Source organism: Nyctibius grandis, chromosome 5 (genome assembly GCF_013368605.1).
Source record: "Nyctibius grandis isolate bNycGra1 chromosome 5, bNycGra1.pri, whole genome shotgun sequence".
Lineage (NCBI taxonomy): Eukaryota > Metazoa > Chordata > Aves > Nyctibiiformes > Nyctibiidae > Nyctibius > Nyctibius grandis.
In genome coordinates, this window is record NC_090662.1 from 35,357,778 (window position 1) to 35,379,869 (window position 22,092).

At 40.0% G+C, this 22,092-nt stretch overlaps 2 protein-coding genes across 13 annotated transcripts in view; one reads left to right on the forward strand and one right to left on the reverse strand.

Moving 5' to 3' along the window:
• Positions 1–12,596, forward strand: part of PPHLN1 (periphilin 1) — an 81,867-nt gene extending 69,271 nt beyond the window's left edge. For 8 of the 10 annotated variants that reach the window (XM_068402392.1, XM_068402399.1, XM_068402403.1 and 5 more), the window contains exon 10: positions 4,240–4,833. In XM_068402392.1, the coding sequence (XP_068258493.1) occupies positions 4,240–4,449 (210 nt within the window). In that variant the 3' untranslated portion in view covers positions 4,450–4,833. Of the gene's footprint in view, positions 1–4,239; positions 4,834–6,618; positions 7,742–12,533 lie in introns of those variants that run through there. The other 2 variants (XM_068402400.1, XM_068402401.1) reach the window with 2 other exon arrangements.
• Positions 10,875–22,092, reverse strand: part of PRICKLE1 (prickle planar cell polarity protein 1) — a 70,275-nt gene continuing 59,057 nt past the window's right edge. For 2 of the 3 annotated variants that reach the window (XM_068402389.1, XM_068402390.1), the window contains exons 2-8: positions 20,541–20,720; positions 18,143–18,256; positions 17,168–17,305; positions 16,473–16,676; positions 15,725–15,911; positions 14,720–15,583; positions 10,875–13,310 (exon numbers count right to left, since the gene is read on the reverse strand). In XM_068402389.1, the coding sequence (XP_068258490.1) occupies positions 12,454–13,310; positions 14,720–15,583; positions 15,725–15,911; positions 16,473–16,676; positions 17,168–17,305; positions 18,143–18,256; positions 20,541–20,672 (2,496 nt within the window). In that variant the 5' untranslated portion in view covers positions 20,673–20,720 and the 3' untranslated portion in view covers positions 10,875–12,453. Of the gene's footprint in view, positions 13,311–14,719; positions 15,584–15,724; positions 15,912–16,472; positions 16,677–17,167; positions 17,306–18,142; positions 18,257–20,540; positions 20,755–22,092 lie in introns of those variants that run through there. The other variant, XM_068402391.1, reaches the window with a different exon arrangement.

Sequence of the window (22,092 nt, forward strand, 5' to 3'; positions counted from 1 at the left end):
AGTTGAGCCATTCGATATGTTTTCTTTGGTTTAAGCCAAGACCATTTTTGGATTGTCATTGCAGGAGGGATATAGCAGTCGAAGACATGAGCAGTCCCCATGTGCTTGCTTCTGCCCCTCTTTCTTTGCCATCAGAGGTTAATGTCCCAAAGCTAAGCTGGAAGAAGAGGATGTGTGGTATCCTTCATCTCTTTCATGTCAGTAACATAGAGTATAATTTAAGTCACTGTTGGTGGCACTTTGAGGTTAACTGTGAAAACTTTGCATAGACACAGATTAAGGAGTTCTCAAAAGTTTCATTCTGCCTGGTGAGTTCTAGGGGTTGATCACCTCCAACCTGGGGGACTAACATCTCTATTGCTCTAGCTACATCTGGAAGTAAATGTCTATTAGCTATATTTAAACAGTTCTAAGTGCAAATTTTGGTTTAGTGTTCTCAAATACATGAGGAGTGTTCACTAACATGTGGCAAGTGCATCACACCTTTAGATTTGCGTCTAGACAAAGCCTAAGTGCTTATACAGACTAGCACAGTGAAGAGTTAATCTCAGCCAGAGCTTCTATGCTATTATCGTGTAAGAATAAAAAGAGCTAAAATGCCATGAGAATAATATAAAAGTAGGCATGTTTGTGATCCTCCGACCTCACAGATGCCAGATGTGCTGATTTTGGAAAACTCTTCAAAGAGAACTTGAATTCAGCTTATATACTTCTCATTCGTAGGAAAATCAAGACTATATATAATCTTTTGTGTGTATATATAAAATAAATATAAATGTATTTATATATTTGGGAATAGAACAGCTGTTTCTGCTTCTCTGTCTGATTACTAAAGTGTTACACGTTCTTTCCATTATGATGGTGCTGTAGCTTAGGTCAGAGAATAAAAGTATGCTAGGGCCTTGGTAAATGATCACCCTATGGCTTTAGCTGTTTTCAGGATTACCTGACATACATATCAGACAGAATAATCATGTCGTTGGTATCATTCCCTTTCTTGTTTTTCAATATAAAAAAGTTATTTCTTCTTTCCCCACGCATGGAATAATTTTAAGTTTCCAGATGTTTACAGATGAGCTTTCCATGGTCTGAGCTCAAAATCTATATCAGCTGGAATTTTGGAGACAGGGATATTTTCAAACCTTGTTGGGTCACAAGTTCTTCCAGTATTCTTCTCCAACAGAGAGCTTTTTTGCTTGTTTGGAGTCTTTTTCTGCAGTTTTCTTTCTTCCTCAATCATCACATTCCCAGCTTATTTTCCAGAAATAGCCTCTTTCTCTTCTGTGGAGAAGATGGATTTTAATATGCCATGCCACCATCCTCTTTTTCAAGAGCTTTGAGTGCTTTCACAATTTTTTCAAATAGTTGATTGTACGATTAAGCTGTAATTAATATCTTCCGTAATCGATATTCTTATCATTGCTAACCTCTACTCCCTTCTGCAAAGGATAGTAACTTCTCTCTGAGAGTTGGTAGTCGTGCACTGGCTTCAGATACGAACTGGTTTATGAAGTTATTTCCACTTCACAACTGTGGCTCACTGTTCTTTCAGTTGTGCTGACGCATCTGGTTTTAGAATTGAATCACTGAATCACATTAATTGTGAGGGAAGTAATTTTAAAAGGGATCATCTCAGTGACGCAATTTATGTCGCAGCTATACAAATAGGTTTATCAGCGCAATTGAGAAGGAGTCAGATTGCACCAGGAGGATCAGAATTAGCAGCTGGAGTAGAAAGCTTGTTGAGGGAAAATTGCTCAATTATTGTTAGAGGAGCTGAGCTATTTCCTTTGTTTTCTGTTAGAACTGCCTTCCTGCTCCACCTTCTGCCCTCTTCCCCTATTTTAGGTCAATTCTATTTTTTAAAAGCCTTTTGTCACAAAGTATTGAAAACGTTCATCTCTTGTATGGAGGTGTTTAATTTCCAGATTGTTGTGACTTTCTGACTCCAGACACAGCGACGACGACAGGTATCTTGATTCTCCTTCCAGTCTTCTTTTGTGAAAGTGTTGAAGAAAAATGTGCTTAGGTTGAGCTAGTATTTATATACTAAGGGTCAGAGACTTTCATCTGGGTTTGCTCTTTGTGGTGTGTGAGAGAAATAGCAGATAGCATTATTTGCCATTAATTTGAAGACCAATTAAAAGTAGAGTTTTTCCTTCACTTATAGCTTTGGGTGCCTTCCCGTGCAGAAGACGGGGCAATGTGTCTGTGTTGTCTATTAGTGTCAGGGTTTCACTCATCCCGCTGTTGCACAGCGTCCTGTGAAGACTGACAGTTACTAGGTTCGTTTACCTGTGGAACATCATTCTCACATCCTTGGTCTGACCACTTCAAAGGTGATAAAATAGGACAAATAGACATGCAATAAGGAACAAAAAAAGTTTTGAACTATTTCCCCCAAAACATAATGGCTCTGGGGAGAAAAAAACCTTGCAGAAATCATTCTCTGAAGGTGCTAGCAAGTGTGCTGCAAGTACTTGAAAGGCATGAGTTATCCAAAGTGAAATACCATCTGTCTGTCATATGGCTAATCAGAGACAGCAATTCTTCCTGAGCTTTTCCCTTGGAGTGAGTCTGGAAAAAAGAAACCCAAATTTGCTCTGTTTGAAGTTCTCTGAGCAAGTACTGTTTTACTTGCTGTGGAACATGAACTCTTAAAGAGTCTGGGTTTTGCGCTGATATTTTACTACCAAAGAGCTAAATATACACGACAGGAAACAAATCCCCTCTCAGAAAAAACGCCATGTGCACATCGCTTCCACACTTCAAATGGTTTGCTTCAGTTTGTTTTGGGCTGCGTTCTTCTTTTTGACTTAATCTCTGTTGAAAATTAGGTTCTTCCAAGAGGTTTTCTTTTGTTTGCCAAACAGTGCTTGAAAAGTGGGTCATGTTTTCAGCTATTATTATGGAATATACTATCAAACATTTAAGAACTGTCTTTATTAAAGGTATCATGTTAAATCATTGTGTTTCTGAGAATAATTTAATTTGTGTGCAGAATGTATTTTTTTTCCCTGCTCCTCTGACATGAATGTGCTTGAGCTGCCCTTGGACTGATCCTTAAGAATAACAGTGTGGTGGTGTTTAGTTGTGGGATTTTTTTTGTTTGCTTTCTTCTTTTTTACTAACGGGGAATTGCTTATATACAGTTGTATCATTTGTGTCCACAATGTAGGTAAATGTGGGAGGAAAGGGTCACACCTCTCTATAAAAAAAACAAGATCTAACACAAGCACACAACACTAAAAGATAATCATACTTTGAGGAATATCAACATTTTAGCTTTTTTTTCTCCTAAAAAACGTACAGAGGTATAACAGGGATATAAAATTGACTTATCTTCATTCAAAAAGCCAATGTATTTTCTAAACGGAAATTGGCCAAAGAGGTGTGAAAATGAACTGCATCTGACAGTTGGAAGGATTTGATGAGTTCCTTTTTTGATGGGTGTTTAGATTAATAACCTTAGGTGGGATGTGGAAAAAAAAATTTTTTTGAAAGGCCACTGACTCACTTTGAAAACTGCCTAAGAGCATAGTCAAATGTTTGTTTGAAAAACAGTTGCAGTGATAACGAGAAATTACTGCTCCTCAGCTGTGGTACGTAACTGACTTGCAAACTCTTCATTCCCTGCGGTACAAGATCAGACAGGTTGATGTAAACCACGGCCAAGATTTCTCTTACTCTTAGTGGTTGAATCACCAATGCAGTTAAACTGATTGAAGTCATATTTGTCAAGGACTTCTATGAGAACCAGATATCCAACAAACAAACATAATTTGGTGAAATTATTTAAACATAACTTGTATTTAAAGTATTAGGAAAGATTACAAACTCAGTTATTGTTGCTTTGTGTAAAGACTGAAATTGTTAGACATGCCACAGTTAAATTAATTTTACATATATTTGCAATTAAAATCTGATTTAGCATTTGCACTTTGCTCTGCTGTTATTTATTAAATATTGCTGCAAGAGGAACTTAATCTCTTTTTTTAAGGCATTTCTTCCCATAATAATTATTTGTTGTATCCAGATAGTTCTGAACTAGTTACGTTTGTATTAGCGCAGGTCAAAAGAGAGGAAAAGGCAAACACATCTTACAGTTGAAACTCTTGTTAAATCCAATATTCTTTATTTGGTTTGGATCTGCAGTAGCACCTAAATCGATGAGGGCTGTTGGTGTGCTAATGTGAAGAGTCTTGCATTTAATCATTTTCTAAAATGTGTTGTTTCTAGGTCTACAGACAAGACTGTGAAACCTTTGGCATGGTAGTGAAGATGCTAATTGATAAGGATCCATCATTAGAGAAGTCCATTCAGTTTGCCCTGAGGCAGAATTTGCACGAAATAGGTGAGCGATGCATTGAGGAACTCAAACATTTCATTGCTCAGTACGATGCTGCCAATCAAGACCTGTCAGAATCCTTCAAAGAGGGCTCATACTAAGGACAAAAATACGCTTTTAGATCCTCTGCATTGTGTATGCCATAATACATAAATGTGCTTTTTGCGGGGAAAGAGGAGATCTTGTTGGAGATTAGAACTCAAGGCCTGCGCTCCTTTGTAGTAGCCCAGGTAGCTGTATCTTGTTCGCTGTAGTCTCCACAATTGTATTCTTCCTACCTGTACTTGTTGACATCTGTTCCTTTGAAAGGATATTCTTTTCGAAAATGCTGTAAAGTGACAAATTATTTTTGAAACCTTTACACAGTTACTTAGGAAAAAAACGTTCAGGCCGATGTATGTACACTTTTGTTTTGGTGTTTATAAGTGTAACTTCAAACACTGTATTTTTTATTAAAATGACGAGAAGCAGCTCTTCATTCCTCAGCTTCTGCAGAAATATGTCTTGTTTTCATATATACTGTAGGAAGGGAAGACTTGCAAAATTGTTCTCAACTATGATTTAAATTATTTATTATGGTTTGATTTTAAACTTCAGATTCATTCTGTAAAATTACACTAAGGGTTATCTGTAATCTCTGACTGCCAGAGCAACTCTACTTAATATAAGAAGTGCTGTATTTTTTTTTCTAATTGCAGGTTCTGCAAATGCCTTTTAAGTTTTGGTGTTTTCTGTATCATGAGTCATTACTAGTAAGCGCTATTTTGTAGGATGAATTCCATTTTTTGTTACTATTTGCTACTAAACTTTTAATTTGTTATGTTTTTGACCACACCTTACAGAGTGTAACTGCAAGCAGCCACTGAGCAGGCGAAGGTCCCTGCTCCTACTCTCTTGCTCTCTCCCTCCTTATGCCTTCTCACTACTTTTCATCCATCAGTTTTAACAGTTAGGAGGCTTTGTGTAATCTTTATTTCTGACATCAAGAAGGAGCAGGAATTTGGGGTGGCAAGGAAAGCAAGCAGGACTGTCTCCTTAGTAACTCCAAATTGCTTTGGATTAGGTGTAACATGAAGTGGAACCCTAAGGCCCCAAATTCATCATAATTTCAAACCTAGGTGATTCTGTGTAATGTCTGGAGGCACTTTTGACTTGATAGAGCAACTTGTAGTTGGGGAACAGTGGTTGAGGAGAGCCAAGAGGTTGCCAGTGCTACATGATTACTTTCCAGAGATGAAAAATATTTAGGACTCATTGGCAGTATCCTGACTATTGGATTGTGTACAGCTTTACATTTAATAAGGTACTGTTTTTTATGAACATTTTAGAAGAGGGATAATTTGAGTCATAATCACAAAGAGGTAAGTATACACACCATTGTTTTGTATACATATGCATTTAGAAACACATGAAGCTCTGTAAAAGGACTAATGACTAAAGCTCACCGTTTCCAAAGGCCATAGTATTTTTAAATGAAGTCCATGAATTCAGCCCCCTTATCAAGATAGCTTCTCAGATTTCATCAGAATGGTGTGCAGAAAAGTAAATGAAATAGCGATGGTTTTGCATGTCCAAGGTACTGTATGTATCACAGCATCTTACACATGCAAATCTCATTACGTATGTAATTACATCAGATTCCTGAGATTCTTGATTAGTTTTAATGTCAGTAGGATGTGGTTTTGCAGCTGGCTTTTGTTGGTTTCTAAGTTCACGTTACTCAAAGGAGATGACCTGCAACTTACCTTGTTGGCACCTGGGATTGTGAGGGGTGCACAGTGAGTGGGAATCAGCTCACGGATCCTATGGGATGCTAATTTGGGGAACAGAGGCAACCTGTTGTGGCACAGTAGCTAGACCTAACCCACCCCTTCTGGCAACAACCTAGTATACGGAGATCAGTCATGAAACCACAGGTAAAGTCTTCTCTGAAGCAGAAGCATAACTACAGTGCTTCACTACTTGCCTGCAGGACCGAGAGCCTTTAGGGTGTTGCATCAGAGTTTCAGCTTTGGGTTAGAAATGCTAATGAAAAAAATACTGAAATAGTGCTTAATATATTTTTTATTAAAAATGACCATTATTACTGTACAGTTTGTTAGGAGTCTCCTTTGTTAGAAGCCTGTTTAAATTTACTATGATAAAGTATCTAATTTTTCAAGTTCTTTTCTGTAAAGTAAGACCTAAGATTACAATCATAGAATCATCAAATATCTCAAGTTGGAAGGGACCCATAAGGATCATTGAGTCCAACTCTCTGCGCCTCACAGGACTACCTAAAAGTAAACCACATGACTAAGAGCATCGTCCAGACGCTCCTTGAGCTCTGACAGGCTTGGTGCCGTGACCACTTCCCTGGGGAGCCTGTTCCAGTGACCAGCCCACCCTCTCAGTGAAAAACCTTTTCCTAATGTCCAGTCTGAACTTCCCCTGATGCAGCTTCATTCCATTTCCTCGTGTCCTGCTGCTGATCACAAGAGAGAGGAGGTCAGCACCTCCCCCTCCCTTGAAGAAGGTGTAGACTGCACTGAGGTCACCCCTCAGCCTTCTCCAAGCTGAACAAACCAAGTGACCTCAGCTGCTCCTGGTAAGTCTTGCCCTTGAGACCTTTCATCATATTGGTTGTCCTCCTCTGGACACACTCTAATAGTTTTATGTCCTCCTGATATTGAGGCGCCCAAAACTGCACACAGTACTTGAGGAGGGGTGGCACCAGTGCGGAGTGGAGTGGGACAATCACCTCCCTCAACCAACCAGCTATGCTGTGTTTGATGCACCCCAGGATACCGTTGGCCCTTTTGGCTGCCAGGGCACAGCACTGACTCATGTGCAGCTTGCCATCAACCCAAACCCCCAGATCTCTTTCCGTGGGGCTGCTTTCCAGCCTCTTGTCCCCCGCTTTCTATTATAACCAGGATTACCCCGTCCCAGGTAGAGAATCCGACACTTGCTCTTGTTAAATTTCATATGGTTGGTGATTGCCCAGCTCTCTGGTCTATCCAGCTCTCTGTTAGGCCTCTCTACCCTCAAAGGAGTCCACAGCTCCTCCTAGTTTAGTATCATTGGCAAACTTACTTAGTGTACATTCAACTCCTGTGTCTATATCATTTATAAAAACATTAAAGAGCACTGGCCCTAAAACTGAGCCCTGGGGAGCCCCACTGGTGACTGGCCACCAGCCTGAGGTAACCCCATTTACTGTAACTCTTTGAGTCTGACCCATCTGCCAATATTCCTGGTTTTTTAGGTTAGCTAATAAGTCAGTAAGATCTTTCAAAAGTTTGCTAGGTTGTCCTTAGCTTAATCTGACTTTTTTTTTTAAATGAATTAAATTTTACTCATGAACTAAGGAGCCTTTTGAATTTTTTATAAGAGCTATTTCTGTGAAAGGTTTAATTCATGCTCATGAGTGATAGGTAACTGGTTTTACGTTTAATACTTGTCATTATGTTGAACGTTCACATTTAACCTTTCGTGATGTATGCTTCCCATTGATGTAAGTAAAATATTATGCCAGTCCCTTAACTTAAGCAAGAAACATGGCTTTTAGTCTTGCTTCCCATAGAAACAAACATATACTTTGGATTTATTTCATACCAGTGTAAAAAGTTGTCCTTGGTCTCATGGATGGCCTGGATGGGGCTCCTGGAAAGGGGTAGGAAGCGCATTGCTGGGAGGAACCAGATGCTGTGCTGGGGGAATTTATTTTCTTTGTCACCTTAAGAGCTCCCGAAAAAAACCCTTACTCCTAGCGCTCATTAACATGCAGATACCCTTAAAAGAATAAAAAGGGAAGAGGAAGAGGAAGGAAAGGAGTGTGGAAATGCAGTGCTACCTGCTGAGGTTCTGAATGGATCTGAAACCTCTCTGGGTGAGTTGGCAACTTTGAGTGACAACGTAAGCAGTTAGTTAGGGTGGAAATTGGCAATAAAACCACTATGGATATGAAAGGAGCTAATGCCATGTATCAGAGAAGCACCAGTTCCTTGTGCCCCTGTTGTCTGCGCGAGGTTTCCTCTTTTGATGAGGACGAGGATAATGTATTGCCCTAATATTTCGAAGGTGGTACTGGGTTTGTCTGGGATAGAGTTAATTTTCTTCATAGTAGCTGGTACCGTGGTGCTGTGCTTTGGATTTGTGCTGAAAACAGTGTCAGTAACACACAGATGGTTTAGTTACTGCTGAGCAGTGCTTACACAGCGTCAAAGCCTTTTCTGCTTCTCACACCACCCGCCACGAAGCAGGCTGGGGGTGGGCAGGAGGTGGGGAGGGGACACAGCCAGGACAGCTGACCCCAACTGACCAAAGGGGTATCCCAGACCATGTGATGTCATGCTCCACAATAAAATCGGGGTGTGTGGAGGGGAGTTTGCCAGGGCTGCTATTGCTCAGGGACTGGCTGGGTATCAGTTGGCTAGTGGAGAGCAACTTGGGGGTTTTGCGTCACTTGGCATTTTTTTGTTTGCTTTTGTTTTGTTTTCCTTTACCTGTTAAACTGTCTTTATCTCAACTGACAAGTTTTCTCACTTTTACCCTTCTGATTCTCTCCCCCATCGGACCGGGGGGAGTGAGCGAGTGGCCATGTGGGGCTTAGGTGCCTACCAGGGTATAAGCTCCATTTGGAATATAGGTACTACTTCTAGTAATACAAAACAGAACTTAAAGCTTTGGTGACTGTATCTGAGTCTGGGCTGGTAGCAGACACTATATCCTGTACCATTCTCTTGATACATAAGGTGAAAGAATCCATTAGAAACATTTCTCTTAAGAAGTGATTAAAAATAACAAAGTAGAAATCTTTTATGTCAAGCTGACACAATGAAACAAAGTTGTATAGCTGTCTTTAAACTTAATGTACAATTTTTAAAGTGGATAAAAACACAAGTTAGCCCGTCTTCCCTTAAGTGTGCTTACAAGTACCTGTCATTCAAATACCCTGACACGAATGTCTCTTAGCAGTCTGTTCCACAAAGCTTTCTAAATGTTTTCTAATGCTCTTAACTGCTTGTGGTCCCGCAGCCCAGCATAGGTTAAGGGAGCTGTCTGTGCCTCAGGGCAGAGGTATCTACACTAGCTCTGACCAAGCTGCTCATCCCCTGGAAGGCAGCACCCCTGGAGCACTGCTCCTCTCAGCATCGGGCTTTGCAAACCGAACCTTCCTCAGCCGAGTCTGGTCTGGAGGGAAAACAGGTCCGAGCTCCGGCCTCAGCCTGGAAGAATTGCTGCTGTTTAGCAGCGCTACGTACAGGAGGTTTAGTACCTCCTTGCACAGACAAATGTGCCTCTCAATTTTTTTCTGAGTAGAACTGAGGACAAGGAAAGTCCTCCAGCACTGCCCAAGCTTCCAGATGAAAAATAACAATATAAACGGTGGTGGTGGGAGGGGGGGAGTGTCATCATTCACATCACTCGTTTTGAAGTACCCAGAGCCCTCGCAGGAGCAGAGCGGTCACAGTGCCCCAGCAATGACACCTTTAGCCCTGAGTTATCCTTGGGTCTTGTATAAGGGCAGGGAGAAGAGATACATCTTTCAACTCATTTATTTTGAGGTTTAGATGGACGTAATGCAAGAGTTAACTCTGAAGATAGATAGTTTCTAAGTGACTCTTTAGAGATCTGTCTTGAACAGTTTGGTGGGTTTTTTTTTTTTAAAAAAAAGCAAGTATTAAGAAGCAACTAACAATCCATGGAGAACTTTTATCATCTAATACTCCCTATGTAAGACATTGCGCTTTGGGAGAGTACGTATGCTGTACTTCAATAGATGGTGTAAGATCAGAAGAACTACTGGTAGAGACATTTCTCCATGAGAACAATTACTTGCTCCGAAAAGAACACAGCAGGAGCAAGCAGAGCGAGCATTTAATTTCTGAGGCTCCTGGTTCCCCGTATTTGGAAATGCAGGTAAGAATGGAAGGTCTCAATCATTGTTTGAGCAAGTCAGCATCTCTCCTCGAGCCCTGTAAGTCCTGGCAGGCTGCTTGTTCTAATATACTTAAGCACAACAGGCATTTGGCTGCTAGGAAAGCAAACGCTGCCTAAGCCACCACGGCAGCCCGCCAGCTGGAAGCATCCCATGAGCCGCCCATTGGCCCATGCGATCTAGCATGATACTACTTTGATCAGCTTTCATATACACAAGACTTGTTTGTACTAGAAGAGTGACTTATATGGTGCATACCACCTCTGGGAGTAAAGGAGCTTTTGCTTATTTTACCCTGAAAAATACAAGCGAGTAACTGCTAGTTTGATTTAGCCTTAGCAACGGCTTCATTTTCTCTGTCTATTCCATCCCCTACTTCTAGCTGCTTTTATTCCAAAACTTCTACACCCTCCAGAATGACAAGCATAGTTCAGTTTGCCAGGCTTTTTTGGTAAGAAGCATCTGTTATTTCATTAATTACCTTTCTTCAGGTGGTCAGAAAGCCAATGGCTTTAGCATTTACTGTCTTAATTGGTGGGTGCCACTGTTAATTCAAGTAACAAATTTCTGCCCTTTATTTAAAACATGGGAGGTTTATTATAACTTAAAATAGCTCCTGTTCCACATATGAGTTCAAGGCAACTTTTGCAATTACCTATTACTTTACAGTTTTTTGCCAGCTTGCCTTCTAGAACCACCCAGCATCTCTTCCTCTATGTAGGCGAACTTCAGAAACTGTTTTTGGGAAAGGAGGGGAACAATAACAAAAGAAAATCCACATCCACAGGAGTTGCATATTTGTTGTACTGATATATTCCAGGCTTGTGTGGTTTTTACATTTATATAGTTTACATTTTGCTTGACCCATAAATAACACTTGCAAGATTAAGAGGGCCATAGTTTAGAGAGTATTTACAGAGCCCCACCATGCATACAGAGCTTTTAATACCTAGTAGACAAAATTAAGCTGTTTTGCACTAAACATTTTTCAGTATTTTTCAACTTAAAACCCCTGACTAAAATACAAGCAATATTTCATCCATAATGCTGCTGTTAAACCCCTAACAAATCTAGTTTGATATTGTAACAAACTTCTTCAAATTCAGGGATATAAAAATATTCAGCTTTTAAATTTTTAACTGTACAATATGTACATTAGTATTTGCACTGTTAAATTATGAATACATTTAAGCCTATGAAATACTACATTATAAATATCAATGTGTTTTGATTTAGAATTGCAGCTAATACATTTTAAAACCTGGATAATGCATTTGAAAAGACACAATTCTGGAGCCTAATCCTTTAAGCCCTTATGAAAGTATCTGTTACGTAAGTAGATTCATTGACTTAAATGGGGTGACATGCCTGAGCAAAGGACTCCCAGCACTTGTACCTCCCTCTTTCCCTGCTGGGGGCACGGCATAAATAACATCACCGTTCACTGGCAGCTGAATTAATATCTTCCTTTAAACAGGCACAAAAAAAAAAAAAACAACCCAACCTTACAGAGGGATGGAATTCTTAAAAAAACAATTGTGGAGGGAAAACCATGAAAGTTAAATGTATAAACCGTTTACTGCTGCTTTAGGATATATCAAGGCCTCAAGTATTTCAGTTCTGATTTTTGCCTCCTTAAGAGTGGACTCTTTGGAAAAGGAGCATTTTTCCAAATAAAAAAAAATCCAGTTTTTGTAGGGAAATTTGAAGGAGGAAGAGTGAGCTTTATCAATGAAGAAAAAACACACTATAGAGCCTTCTTTTTCTTGGTGGTAAGAGGAAAAAAGTCAAAGATCACCCTGTGTGGATACAGCTGCAGCACAGGACTGACAATGTTATTTATTGATCTTTGTTGAATCCCCTCTCCCAGATAATTCAACATAGGTGAATAGCGAGCATAAAATAAAATGTCTACAAAAAGTCTGTATCAAGAACTGCAGTAACAGTATTTTGACAGCTGAAACATAATATGTAAACCTAGCAATATTTGAGCAGATCATCATTTGGCATGGTGACGTTTCTGAATGTTACTTGTACAATGTAAACTCTGGCAGGGTTATCATTTACACTGGCAAAGCATTAAGAACCTTAGCAACTTGCCTACGTACAGTTATTAATATAAAAAGATGTGGTTCAAACTGTAGCTACAGAGTTGACTGGTCTTCCCAACTGTTAAACCAAATTAAGAAATGATGCAATTTTTTCCTTTGTGTCCTCTCTTCTTCTTTGATTTGGTTGTCCTTTGTCCAAACTGAGAACTAGATAACGCAGTAGTTGGACCAGAAAGGTCATCTGTATAGTATGGATATCTCAGTGATCGTGGCTGTGGAATTGGCTGTCCTAGAAAATATCCTTCCTCTTCAGAATCGGACGATGAGGATGAAGTTGAACACCAGGAGTCATCTTCCTCACCATACAATCCAAAAAATTTATCGACCACCTGATTCCGCAGTGCATAATCAGACCTAGTATGGGCATATTGTCCATACAGCTCCGCATTTTGAATATATGCTCGAATCTCACGTGAGCTTCTATTTTGAATAAATTTTTCATGATCCTGAGGGGAGTAATAACGAAATCTCTCTCTTGGAGAGCATCTTCTTTCTGCAGCCAAGTTAAGTGCGTTATCTGAACGAGACTTCCTACTTCTTCTACGATGATGAGAAGGCCGATTTCCACGCTCTTCAAAACGGTAAACACGCCGACGAGTCCTTTCACTCATTGGAGGCTGACGTATTTCAACAGTCTCGTAACTTCCATTATCAATAACATCATCTGAAAACTTCACTTGCTGTGGTCTAGACTGGGATTTAGATCTTCTCAGTACAGGCATATGCACTGGCTTTTCCTCTGGCAAGACCTTCTCCTGACACAACTCTGAGCTCAGACTCTTCAAGGACTCTGTGCTCCGGTGGAGCATTGAAGAATTCAGAGTTCCCATGTTGCTCATTTTCTCACAGTCCTCTACCTCCAGTTCTTGGAAAGTTTGCAAAGAATAGAGAGAGGGCCGTGGCTTGCCTTCGCCATCCATTGAAGCCCCTGTGGTGGGAATGGAGAAAGAAGGAAAACGAAAATGAGCAGACTATCAAAGAGGTAAGTATTATAACAAAATATGAAACATTTCTTTTCAGTAAAGCAGACCTTATTAGTGTTTTTGGGAACTGTTACCAAAAGCACTAGCTTCATAGAAGAATAAGCTTTGTTTTGACTTAAGATATTTACATGTTAGCTCTGATTACCAAAGAATTAGCTAACATTAGGACATCAAGGGCAGAAGTTTAATGAGTTTAAAATTTTTAAACAGCTCTAACACACATACAGCTAAGCCTCTAAGAAAAAAGAATTACTTAAAATTATTCTACAGTCCGTGCTTGCCATTTTTAAGGCTAAAATTTTTCATATTTTCAGTATCACTGAATTCAATACTCCAGCTGTTGCTACAGGAAAGCCAGGCTTACTGCCTCACAAAGAACGATCCTTACCCTCCAAAAATCATCAGCAGTAAGCTGGCCTGGTTTACTCCAGGTTTGTGCTCAATGACCCTTCATTCCCACAACAGCAGCCTCATCTGGCCTGTGATGCTCCCAGGTGGAATACCTCTAGTTCCTCCTCCTCCTGTGCCCCCTGAACCAACCTCCCCTTCTCAGTTCCTTCACTACTGCTTAGGCAATGCAGCATGTGGTCAGGCCTGACCTACATGAGTAGCTACAGAAGGAAAGGAAAGGAGAAGATGATAGGACAACTTTTAAAATGGGTCTCTCATACCTAACTCTCAGGTTTGTTTTTTTCGTAGGGAAATAGGAAAGGAGGGTTAACACACACACATGCACACACATAGAGACACTTGCATGCCTGACTTTTATCCCTTTGGCTAATTTCAATCACATTTGACAAGGAGGTTCACAAAAGTGGATTATCAGTTTCTCTTTAGACAATAGAGAAAGATAATCTCATAAACCTCATTTCCTAAGGCTAAGAAGTTTACCATCCTTTCAGATTTTCTACATATTTTTTTACAAGCAAATCAGGAAATTACCTAAAGTGTTTTACAGATTAACTTTAAAATTATCCTACTCTACAATGCAACTTCTGGTACTTAAGGTATGGGGGAAAAAAAAAAAGTCTTAATTTGCTTGAAGTGGTGTTTTTTATATAACAAGTGCATAGTTCAAGACCATTCTTACTCTGTTTAACATTACGGATTTTTTTGTTATAAGCAAAGGAAAGAGAATTCAAAAGGCAAGGAGAAGAATTTAAATAGAATTTAAGTAGCAGAAATGTATCTTGTGGAAGAATGTGTTCTTGATAAAAGCTATTGCCTACTTTACATGCATCTATTGTTACCAAAGCGTTTTAGAAATCACAGATAGGAAAAGTCTTAGTTCAGAATACTCCAACATGCCTTGGTTGACCTCTCCATCAAAACCAGTCTTTTTCCCCTCCATTACCTGTTACGTTCGACAAAGCCAAAGAATCCATTGAGTCTCGAACACTTTGTTCTTGCTGTTTCAGGTCAGACAAGCATTCAAGTGAACCTCCATACCACGGTGTTTGGTTGTGTTTGTATCCTGACGCCCCGTGTTCCATGTCTAACTCCTGGATTTTCCTGCTGCTGGCGGGGCCTGGGTGGCTGCCGTATGCAGAGTCGCCCAAGCCATCTTGTGACTGGGCCCAGTACATATCTGATTGATACTTCTTCATTGCTAGGCTTGGATTACTTTTTTTCAAGTCCAACTTGCTCTTGACCATGCTATCAGAAATCCAGTGTTCACTTGATCTAACGTCTACTTCAGCGGGTTGCTGGAAGAGGCTTTTATCACCAAACTTCAGAAGAAGTTGAGTCATGTAGTCTTCATGTTCAGCCCATTCTTCAGGGTCTTCAGGCATTTCTTGCTCTACTCTTCCTTTCCAGAAGTCTTCATTAACAAAGCTTGCCTCTTCCCTTGAAAGGCTTAAATCATCCAGCTTACGAGAAAGAGTATCATCAGCATTGCCTGAAAGGCCAGGAAATTTGTAATTGAGGGCTGGCGACAGGAGGAGAGACTGGCGGCACTGGTCGGCTGACCGGCTGCTTTTCCCCATACGAACGCTCCTCCTGGAATCTCTGGATCGAGCAGACTGAAACGCAGAATCCGAAGAGTCGGAGGCATGAACATCCTCTCCTAAGCTGCAAGTTTTTGAACAGTAAATCTGCCCTTGCTTTGGAAGGAAAGGGCAGCCAAGCAAAGAGGTCTTGCACTGAGCACAAGAAAAGCAAGCCTCTGTGGCATGCCAGTGCTGTCCATCATAGGTCATCTGAGCATGGTCAACACCTAGAATGGGAGAAAAAGCAATGCTTTGGGTTTCTCTAAAAAAAATCACTTGCACAATCCACAGTTCTGGAATGTGAAATTATTTAATTACTTGGCTTTCCCTTAATTTGTAAGTTTAATGCTTAAAAAGGACATACTTACCAATGTGTTCCCCACAGGTCTCACAGTACTCTGCATAAAGAGATTCAAAACAGTTACAGCAGAATGGTCGCCCATCCTTCATGATGTATCTCTGTCCACCCAGGATCGTTTCACACTCGAGGCAACAGAAGTGCTTCATGTGCCAGTGGCGACCCTCAGCTTCTGTACACTCATCAGCAAAAATGATCTTTTCAGAGATAAAAAGCAAACTTTTAGTTAAGTCGCCAAAACCTCACCTTGGGAGTTAGAGTATGCAAAATATCCTGATTGTGCAGTTCACACACTAAATGTGTTTTTATTTAGCTGCTTTTTGAATACAAAGATGGAAACAACAATCTCCCACAGCAACTGCAGCATTCTGACCTTTTCTAAAACAAAACAAAAAATAGAAAACCTGTACTTTTTAAAGAAAAAAAAACCTAAACAAGAACATAAGAACTCAACCATTAGAGAAGCCGCTATCAGGATGATATTTTTGGAATATTTGTACAGATCCTTTTTCTAATTCAATCTACAAGATGCAACTCTAAATAAAACAGGTATGTGCTTTCTAAATACCATCATGTTGCTTGTAATATTGTCAATTTGGCAAGAAATCAAAGATGTCTCAGCTTTCAAACACATCTATGCACCGGAGTCCTTACTTCTTAAAGGAATGCATCTGAAGTTAGTAATTGCCCAAGTGATGCAGTTTGTTAACTGAACAACAACAGGAGTGTAGATTGGCTGTAAAATGTGAATTATTTACCTCATCGCAGGCTGAACATCGAGGTTTGAGAAGTTCAGCGTGGTGTCTGCCGCAGTGAATTTTTCCGTCTTGGTAGAAGTAGATAAGGTCAACGAGCAGCTCATTACACGTGAAGCACACAAAACACGAGGGATGCCAGCACACACCAGGCCCAGCTCTTGAGGCAAAAACTGCAACTTCACCACCATTTACTTTTGTACCACACTAGGAACAAAACCACAAAGTGAACACACTGCCCATCCCAAACTACTAGCTTCTGGGATTTAAACTAAGTTAAAACACGAAACCCAATATGCAGGTTTTATTCCAAAATTCTAAGAGGGAAAAAAATATGCTCAACTTTGGTCTGGACAAACTCTGTGCATCAACAAACCTCTTGTGAATAGAAGTTTATTTTATACATAATAACATTTTTAAGCATATGCCTGTTTTTCATTTGTCATTACTTTAGCATGAGTCAGCAACAGGTTTTTTGAGTAGGAAATATATCAAAGATCCAGTTCGTTTCCAGTATCAATGGCTGTGTTTTGCTTAAGCAAGCACTACCTTCTTTCTATTTACATGCAGTTTCAAAAATAATCTTTTTTTTTTTTGATGTTCAGACACAGACAGAGGTAAGCTTACGTGTAATATCGAGATACTGTAGCTTTACATTATTCAGCCCACTGGTTAGATTGTGGCACCAGTAGTATTACCTGCTCACAAACCGCATGCATCACTGCTCTTGAGAGTAGTTTAATAGTGCCTCGGCCGAGTGCCTCCTTTTTGCGCTGAGAACTGAACATCTGCAGTTCTTTCTTTTCTTCTTCACTTAAAGACTGGCAGTATCTCACCTTCCAGGGAAAACACAGGAGAACTTATTTTAGATACTGAGCTTTTAAAGCAACAGATTAATAAGTAAGTGCATATATGCAAGAAATTAATCAGGCATGCTGTCAATCATCATTAAACTTTTCCAGCTTGTCTTCTCTACCATCTTAATATTTAGCTAATGTCACAATACAAAAGCAGTATCGAGAGAGATTTTGCATTACAGGGAAAAAAGCACCATACTAAACTAAGAAGTTGTCTAGGCAAGAAATAAGATTTTAAAAAGCCAAACCAAAACCTGCTGCTATCCTAAAATAATGGAATGAACCTAAATCAGCCATAACATTGTCCTTTAGATTTATGGTTAAGTGCCCACAACTAAGCATTGCAGTATACACAAGATCTTAAGTATTGACACCCCTGCCTCCTTTCCTTACAAAGAGCTTGTTTGTTATTTCCACTTCTACTCCAAATTACACTGCATATCTGAGATGCAAACCTTTTACTATCACAAAGCATCCTTTTTGTGTGCCACAATGCAATTCCAGGAATTTGTAGGTTCCTGGTAATTGGTGGGTGGCTGCAAACACTATAAAACCAACTTGTGTTAAGTTTATTGCAGTGACAGCAGCCTCCCTAACAAGCAAAGGCAGTGTCCTTCCAGACAGCTCTTATCTGCACACAAGCCAACCGGACAGCTAAACAATGGACTCAGTGTACACACCGTGCTGCTTTATAGGTCAGATGCCACTGCAGGCCACAGTTTAGGCTTGTGATAAATACACAGGTAAGTAATTCTCCACATAAAAGCCGCCAGGGAGACCTAAGCCCTGATGGCGCATCCTAAATTCTGTATTTACCTCATTATCATGGGGTGGCAGCTGATAGAGAAGTTGTTTAATTCGGTGTTTCTCTCCAGGGCTATTAATGTAAGGGACCTTCTCCTCTGGCAAGCAGGCGAAATACAGCTGGACCTGACCAGGAGGAACACAGAGTTCAGACCGAGCGGCACACATCACCCAGGCACTGCAAGCACCCTTCAGCTACTGTTTTATCTCGGGTCTCATTTACGAAGGAAGAAGGTCACGCTACATTAGACCTGTGACAGGGTTTGTGCTGAAAATACGAGACCCAGATGAACCAGCTCAGCAAACCTGAATTGTCTCTGATAAAACTAGCACCCAGCTGCTGAATTGCTTTTCTGGAATGCAATTTGCAGTGATAATTAGGGGGGTATCATAAATTATGCACATTTCATGTTCTCATTATTCCCACCCCCTTCAGGGCTGGTCAACAACCCCGTGGAATTTCCAGGTTTCCCTCTGCGATTTACCACACAAGGCATGAAGCTTTCCAGAAAACAGCCACTACATAAACAAATTTAATTTGCTCTCTGCATTTTACACATTGTTGAGACAAAAGCTGTTTTGTAGTCTCCTGCTGATCAGGTTCACCCACAGCATCAGCTTTCATTGCTTCCATGTGGGCTTTGGTAAGAAGGTGGAAACATCCTTCCCTTGGGAGGAGGCTGCATCCAGCCACATTTCAATCAGATGCAAATTAACTATGAAATTTTCACAGGCTGCATGTTTTTGATAAAGAAATCAATATTAGGTGTACACACCTATCAATCTTCACTCTTTTCTTTTTTTTCAGAAGAAAATTATGACAGGAAAGCTGTAATGAACACTATGACAAAGCCCAATGGCAAAAAATATTTTTGTGGAACAGCTACAGATTTATTGTTTTTCCTGTGCAGTTTCCAGCTTGTCACGAGGCCTGGGGCTGTAAATAAGAGCTGACTATTGGCAAAAATATTACTTGCCATCTAGAGTTAAATAACGCTCAGGTCAACAGCTTATTACTGTGCAAGACATGAAAAAGAAGCAGTAATCAGTCACTTGACTCAGGAAGCAATCAAAATTACGTGAGAAAGGTTGTACAAAACATGACTTGGTCTCCAGTTAACCAAAATTTAAACATCAGAAGTCTACTGTAAGCCCACTTACTACTGACTATTTCAAGAAGCTGCAAGAAAAGATAACAACATGCAGTAAGAAGTGAAGCTTTAAAGATACTTTATGCCCTTTTCTCAAGTTTATTGCACTGGTCTCAAAATAAGTCATTCTTCTTGGAAAAAAAGTCTTCTGTGAGTTTGAGCTAGCTGGATTAAGAGGATATTTTAGAGCACTTAATTGTTCCGGTAGAATGTTAGCTAGCTGTTTGCCCTAAGGTCTGATTCATCAGGATCCTTATATATGCTTAAGTTAAGTGATGAAAAGAGTTTCCCTAAAAAGAGCCCATTATTTGTCATTCCTGCTGACTTTTTACTTTATTCATTATTGAGAAAATCTCTGCATAGCAAAAAGGAGACATCTTCTGCACTTTTTATAACTAGGGACTGTATTAGCTCGCCAGCTGAAGGAGGGCTGCTCTGCCTCCGTTAGCAGACACTACAAAGCCACTCTGTCCTTTTAACACTGAAGTCTGAGTTCTGGATATTACCGAGTACACACCTTCAGCACAGCTGCAATATTATCAAGTAAATGAATACCACAAGAGGTTCATTTTGATCTCCCATAGCAACTTGCGCATCAATAATTTCACTTTTATTTCCATTACTGTGATGTTATAAAAGATAAAGAAGAAAGGGGAGAGAGGAAGGAACAGCCCAACCAACCCATGAGTGTCAGCTCCAGAAACCTTACAAGAACAAGCTTGGCATGAACAAATGGCAGGCATACAACTATTTAAACAAGTGTAAAATACAATACTGCCTGTCACAGTGACAGAACACTTTTGTTTATGTGCACTGCAGTAACATACATGTTCTAGATGTCAACTGCCTAATTATTTAAGGAGTTGTATGAGCGCAGCAAAGTATGGCCAAGTTGCATAATGCCACAAGGTATGCCATGAGCTTTAATTTAACCTAGCAATTTATTTCAAGGAGAAAGCTAATTTCTATGCTGCTTTTAGACTTGACGATATATACCTCTGCAGCACATATTTATTGAAAAATCATGACTGGGAACTTTGTTTTTGGAACATAAAACACCTCGGTGTTGAGGATTTGAGCTCCCTAAACACAGCATCATTGGAATAGGAAACAGAACAAAAAGTGTTCCAGACGAATTTAAGTTTTATAAGAATTTAAAGAATTTATAAGAATTTAATTAGGCTTATAGAGGCAGCATATCATTCCCTTAGACAGTCCTTACAAGGTTTATTTTAAAAATGCAGAAGCACAGTTAGTACCTGCTCTGGTCTGAGGCCTGGGGGGACCCAGGCATATTCTTCCAAGGCACAGCCAGAGTCATCGTCAGATGTTGAGCTTCGCTGACACCCAAAACCAAGATTGTTGGCTTTGGGCTCCATCTCCAATGGCATAAGTGTGAAGCGTTAAATATTTCAGCTGCAGCTCATCAAGCAATTGATCTGGAAGAAGATATTAACAGAGCTTTAATAAATTTGAACATGCAAAAACTAATTATCAGTGTAAATGATCTTACAACAGTTTAGTATTCCTGGTGTTGCCCAGAACAATAAATTATTGAAGCATCATTACAACTTGTTACAAGCAATTTAAAAGTGTTTAAAGGCGTTATAAAAATAAAACTACACAAGAAAAAGAAAACTAGACACACACTACCAGGTTTGGCAACCACAATGTATTTCAATATTAACACTTGTCATCTTTTACACTTCTGCTTGTTTCACATCACAGGTTGTATGTAGGTATACCTAGGAAAGACTCATTGAGCAGATACTAATAAAAGGAATGACACGAGCTCTTCCTGAAGTCATTGCTACCACCCATCTAGTAACACAAAAGACATGACAACCGCTTGTCAAAAACTAAAGAAATTGTTGGGGAAAGACGGTTGTGCAAGTGGCACCCTGTTTTTCACAAGGTAGGCACAGAGCAGTGAGCGCCTGCTGGATTCCTCTGAGGACTTTGTTTTAGCTGTATCGGAGCAGAAGGGCGTTGGTCCAGTTAAGTATCTGAAATCCAATTATGCCAGATTAGGCTCTGTAAAATGCATCATGATTGTTCTGTTAATTTAAAACCCTACAGGGAGATGCTCCTGTTGATTCATGAAGCCTGCAAAGCTTAGTATCAGTGGGATCATTTTGAGTTGCAACTGGCAAAGGTGGCTCTCACCAACATCTGTAGCATTTGGCAGTAAAAAGCTTATTAAGATAAATATCTTACATAAGTTCTAGCAGAAGTTCTTAGGAAATTGAGACCAGGGATTTCAGTGAAATACAGATTTCCAGAAGCAGAGAGGATGTATCCTACCATGACAGACATCCTGACCACTGGGGTTAGAAACAAGCTTGCTTTTACAGTACAACATTACACGTGAGCTGCGCCTTCCCCCTGTTAGGCAATTATTTCACCTGTTCATCTAAACACAAATGCAATTTTCTCAGTGCTAGATTTGAGCTGTAGAAAATTTTAATCTCCTTGACACATAACCTTGCTGGTCAGTCTAAAAGGGAGAGCAATCTAAAAACTTCTAGGGGGTCTCACATTACATTTCCAGTCTCATCACCACCATATTAAAGAAAATAAGTTGCTGCTAGATCACAGGTGGAAAAAAGATTTAAGACTGTGTTCCTGAGTATTCTGCTAGTTACTCAGCATAAGTTTCTCCTCCTTCAAGCGTGAGGCACTGATTAGTGCCAGGCTCTGTTGATTCAGTACATAAACCCACACCTGCTCCATAAAAAGTGGCCACACGCATCCAAAGCTACCAACTCGGATAAATTATTATATTCAGTATTACACAGTCTATCTACTCCT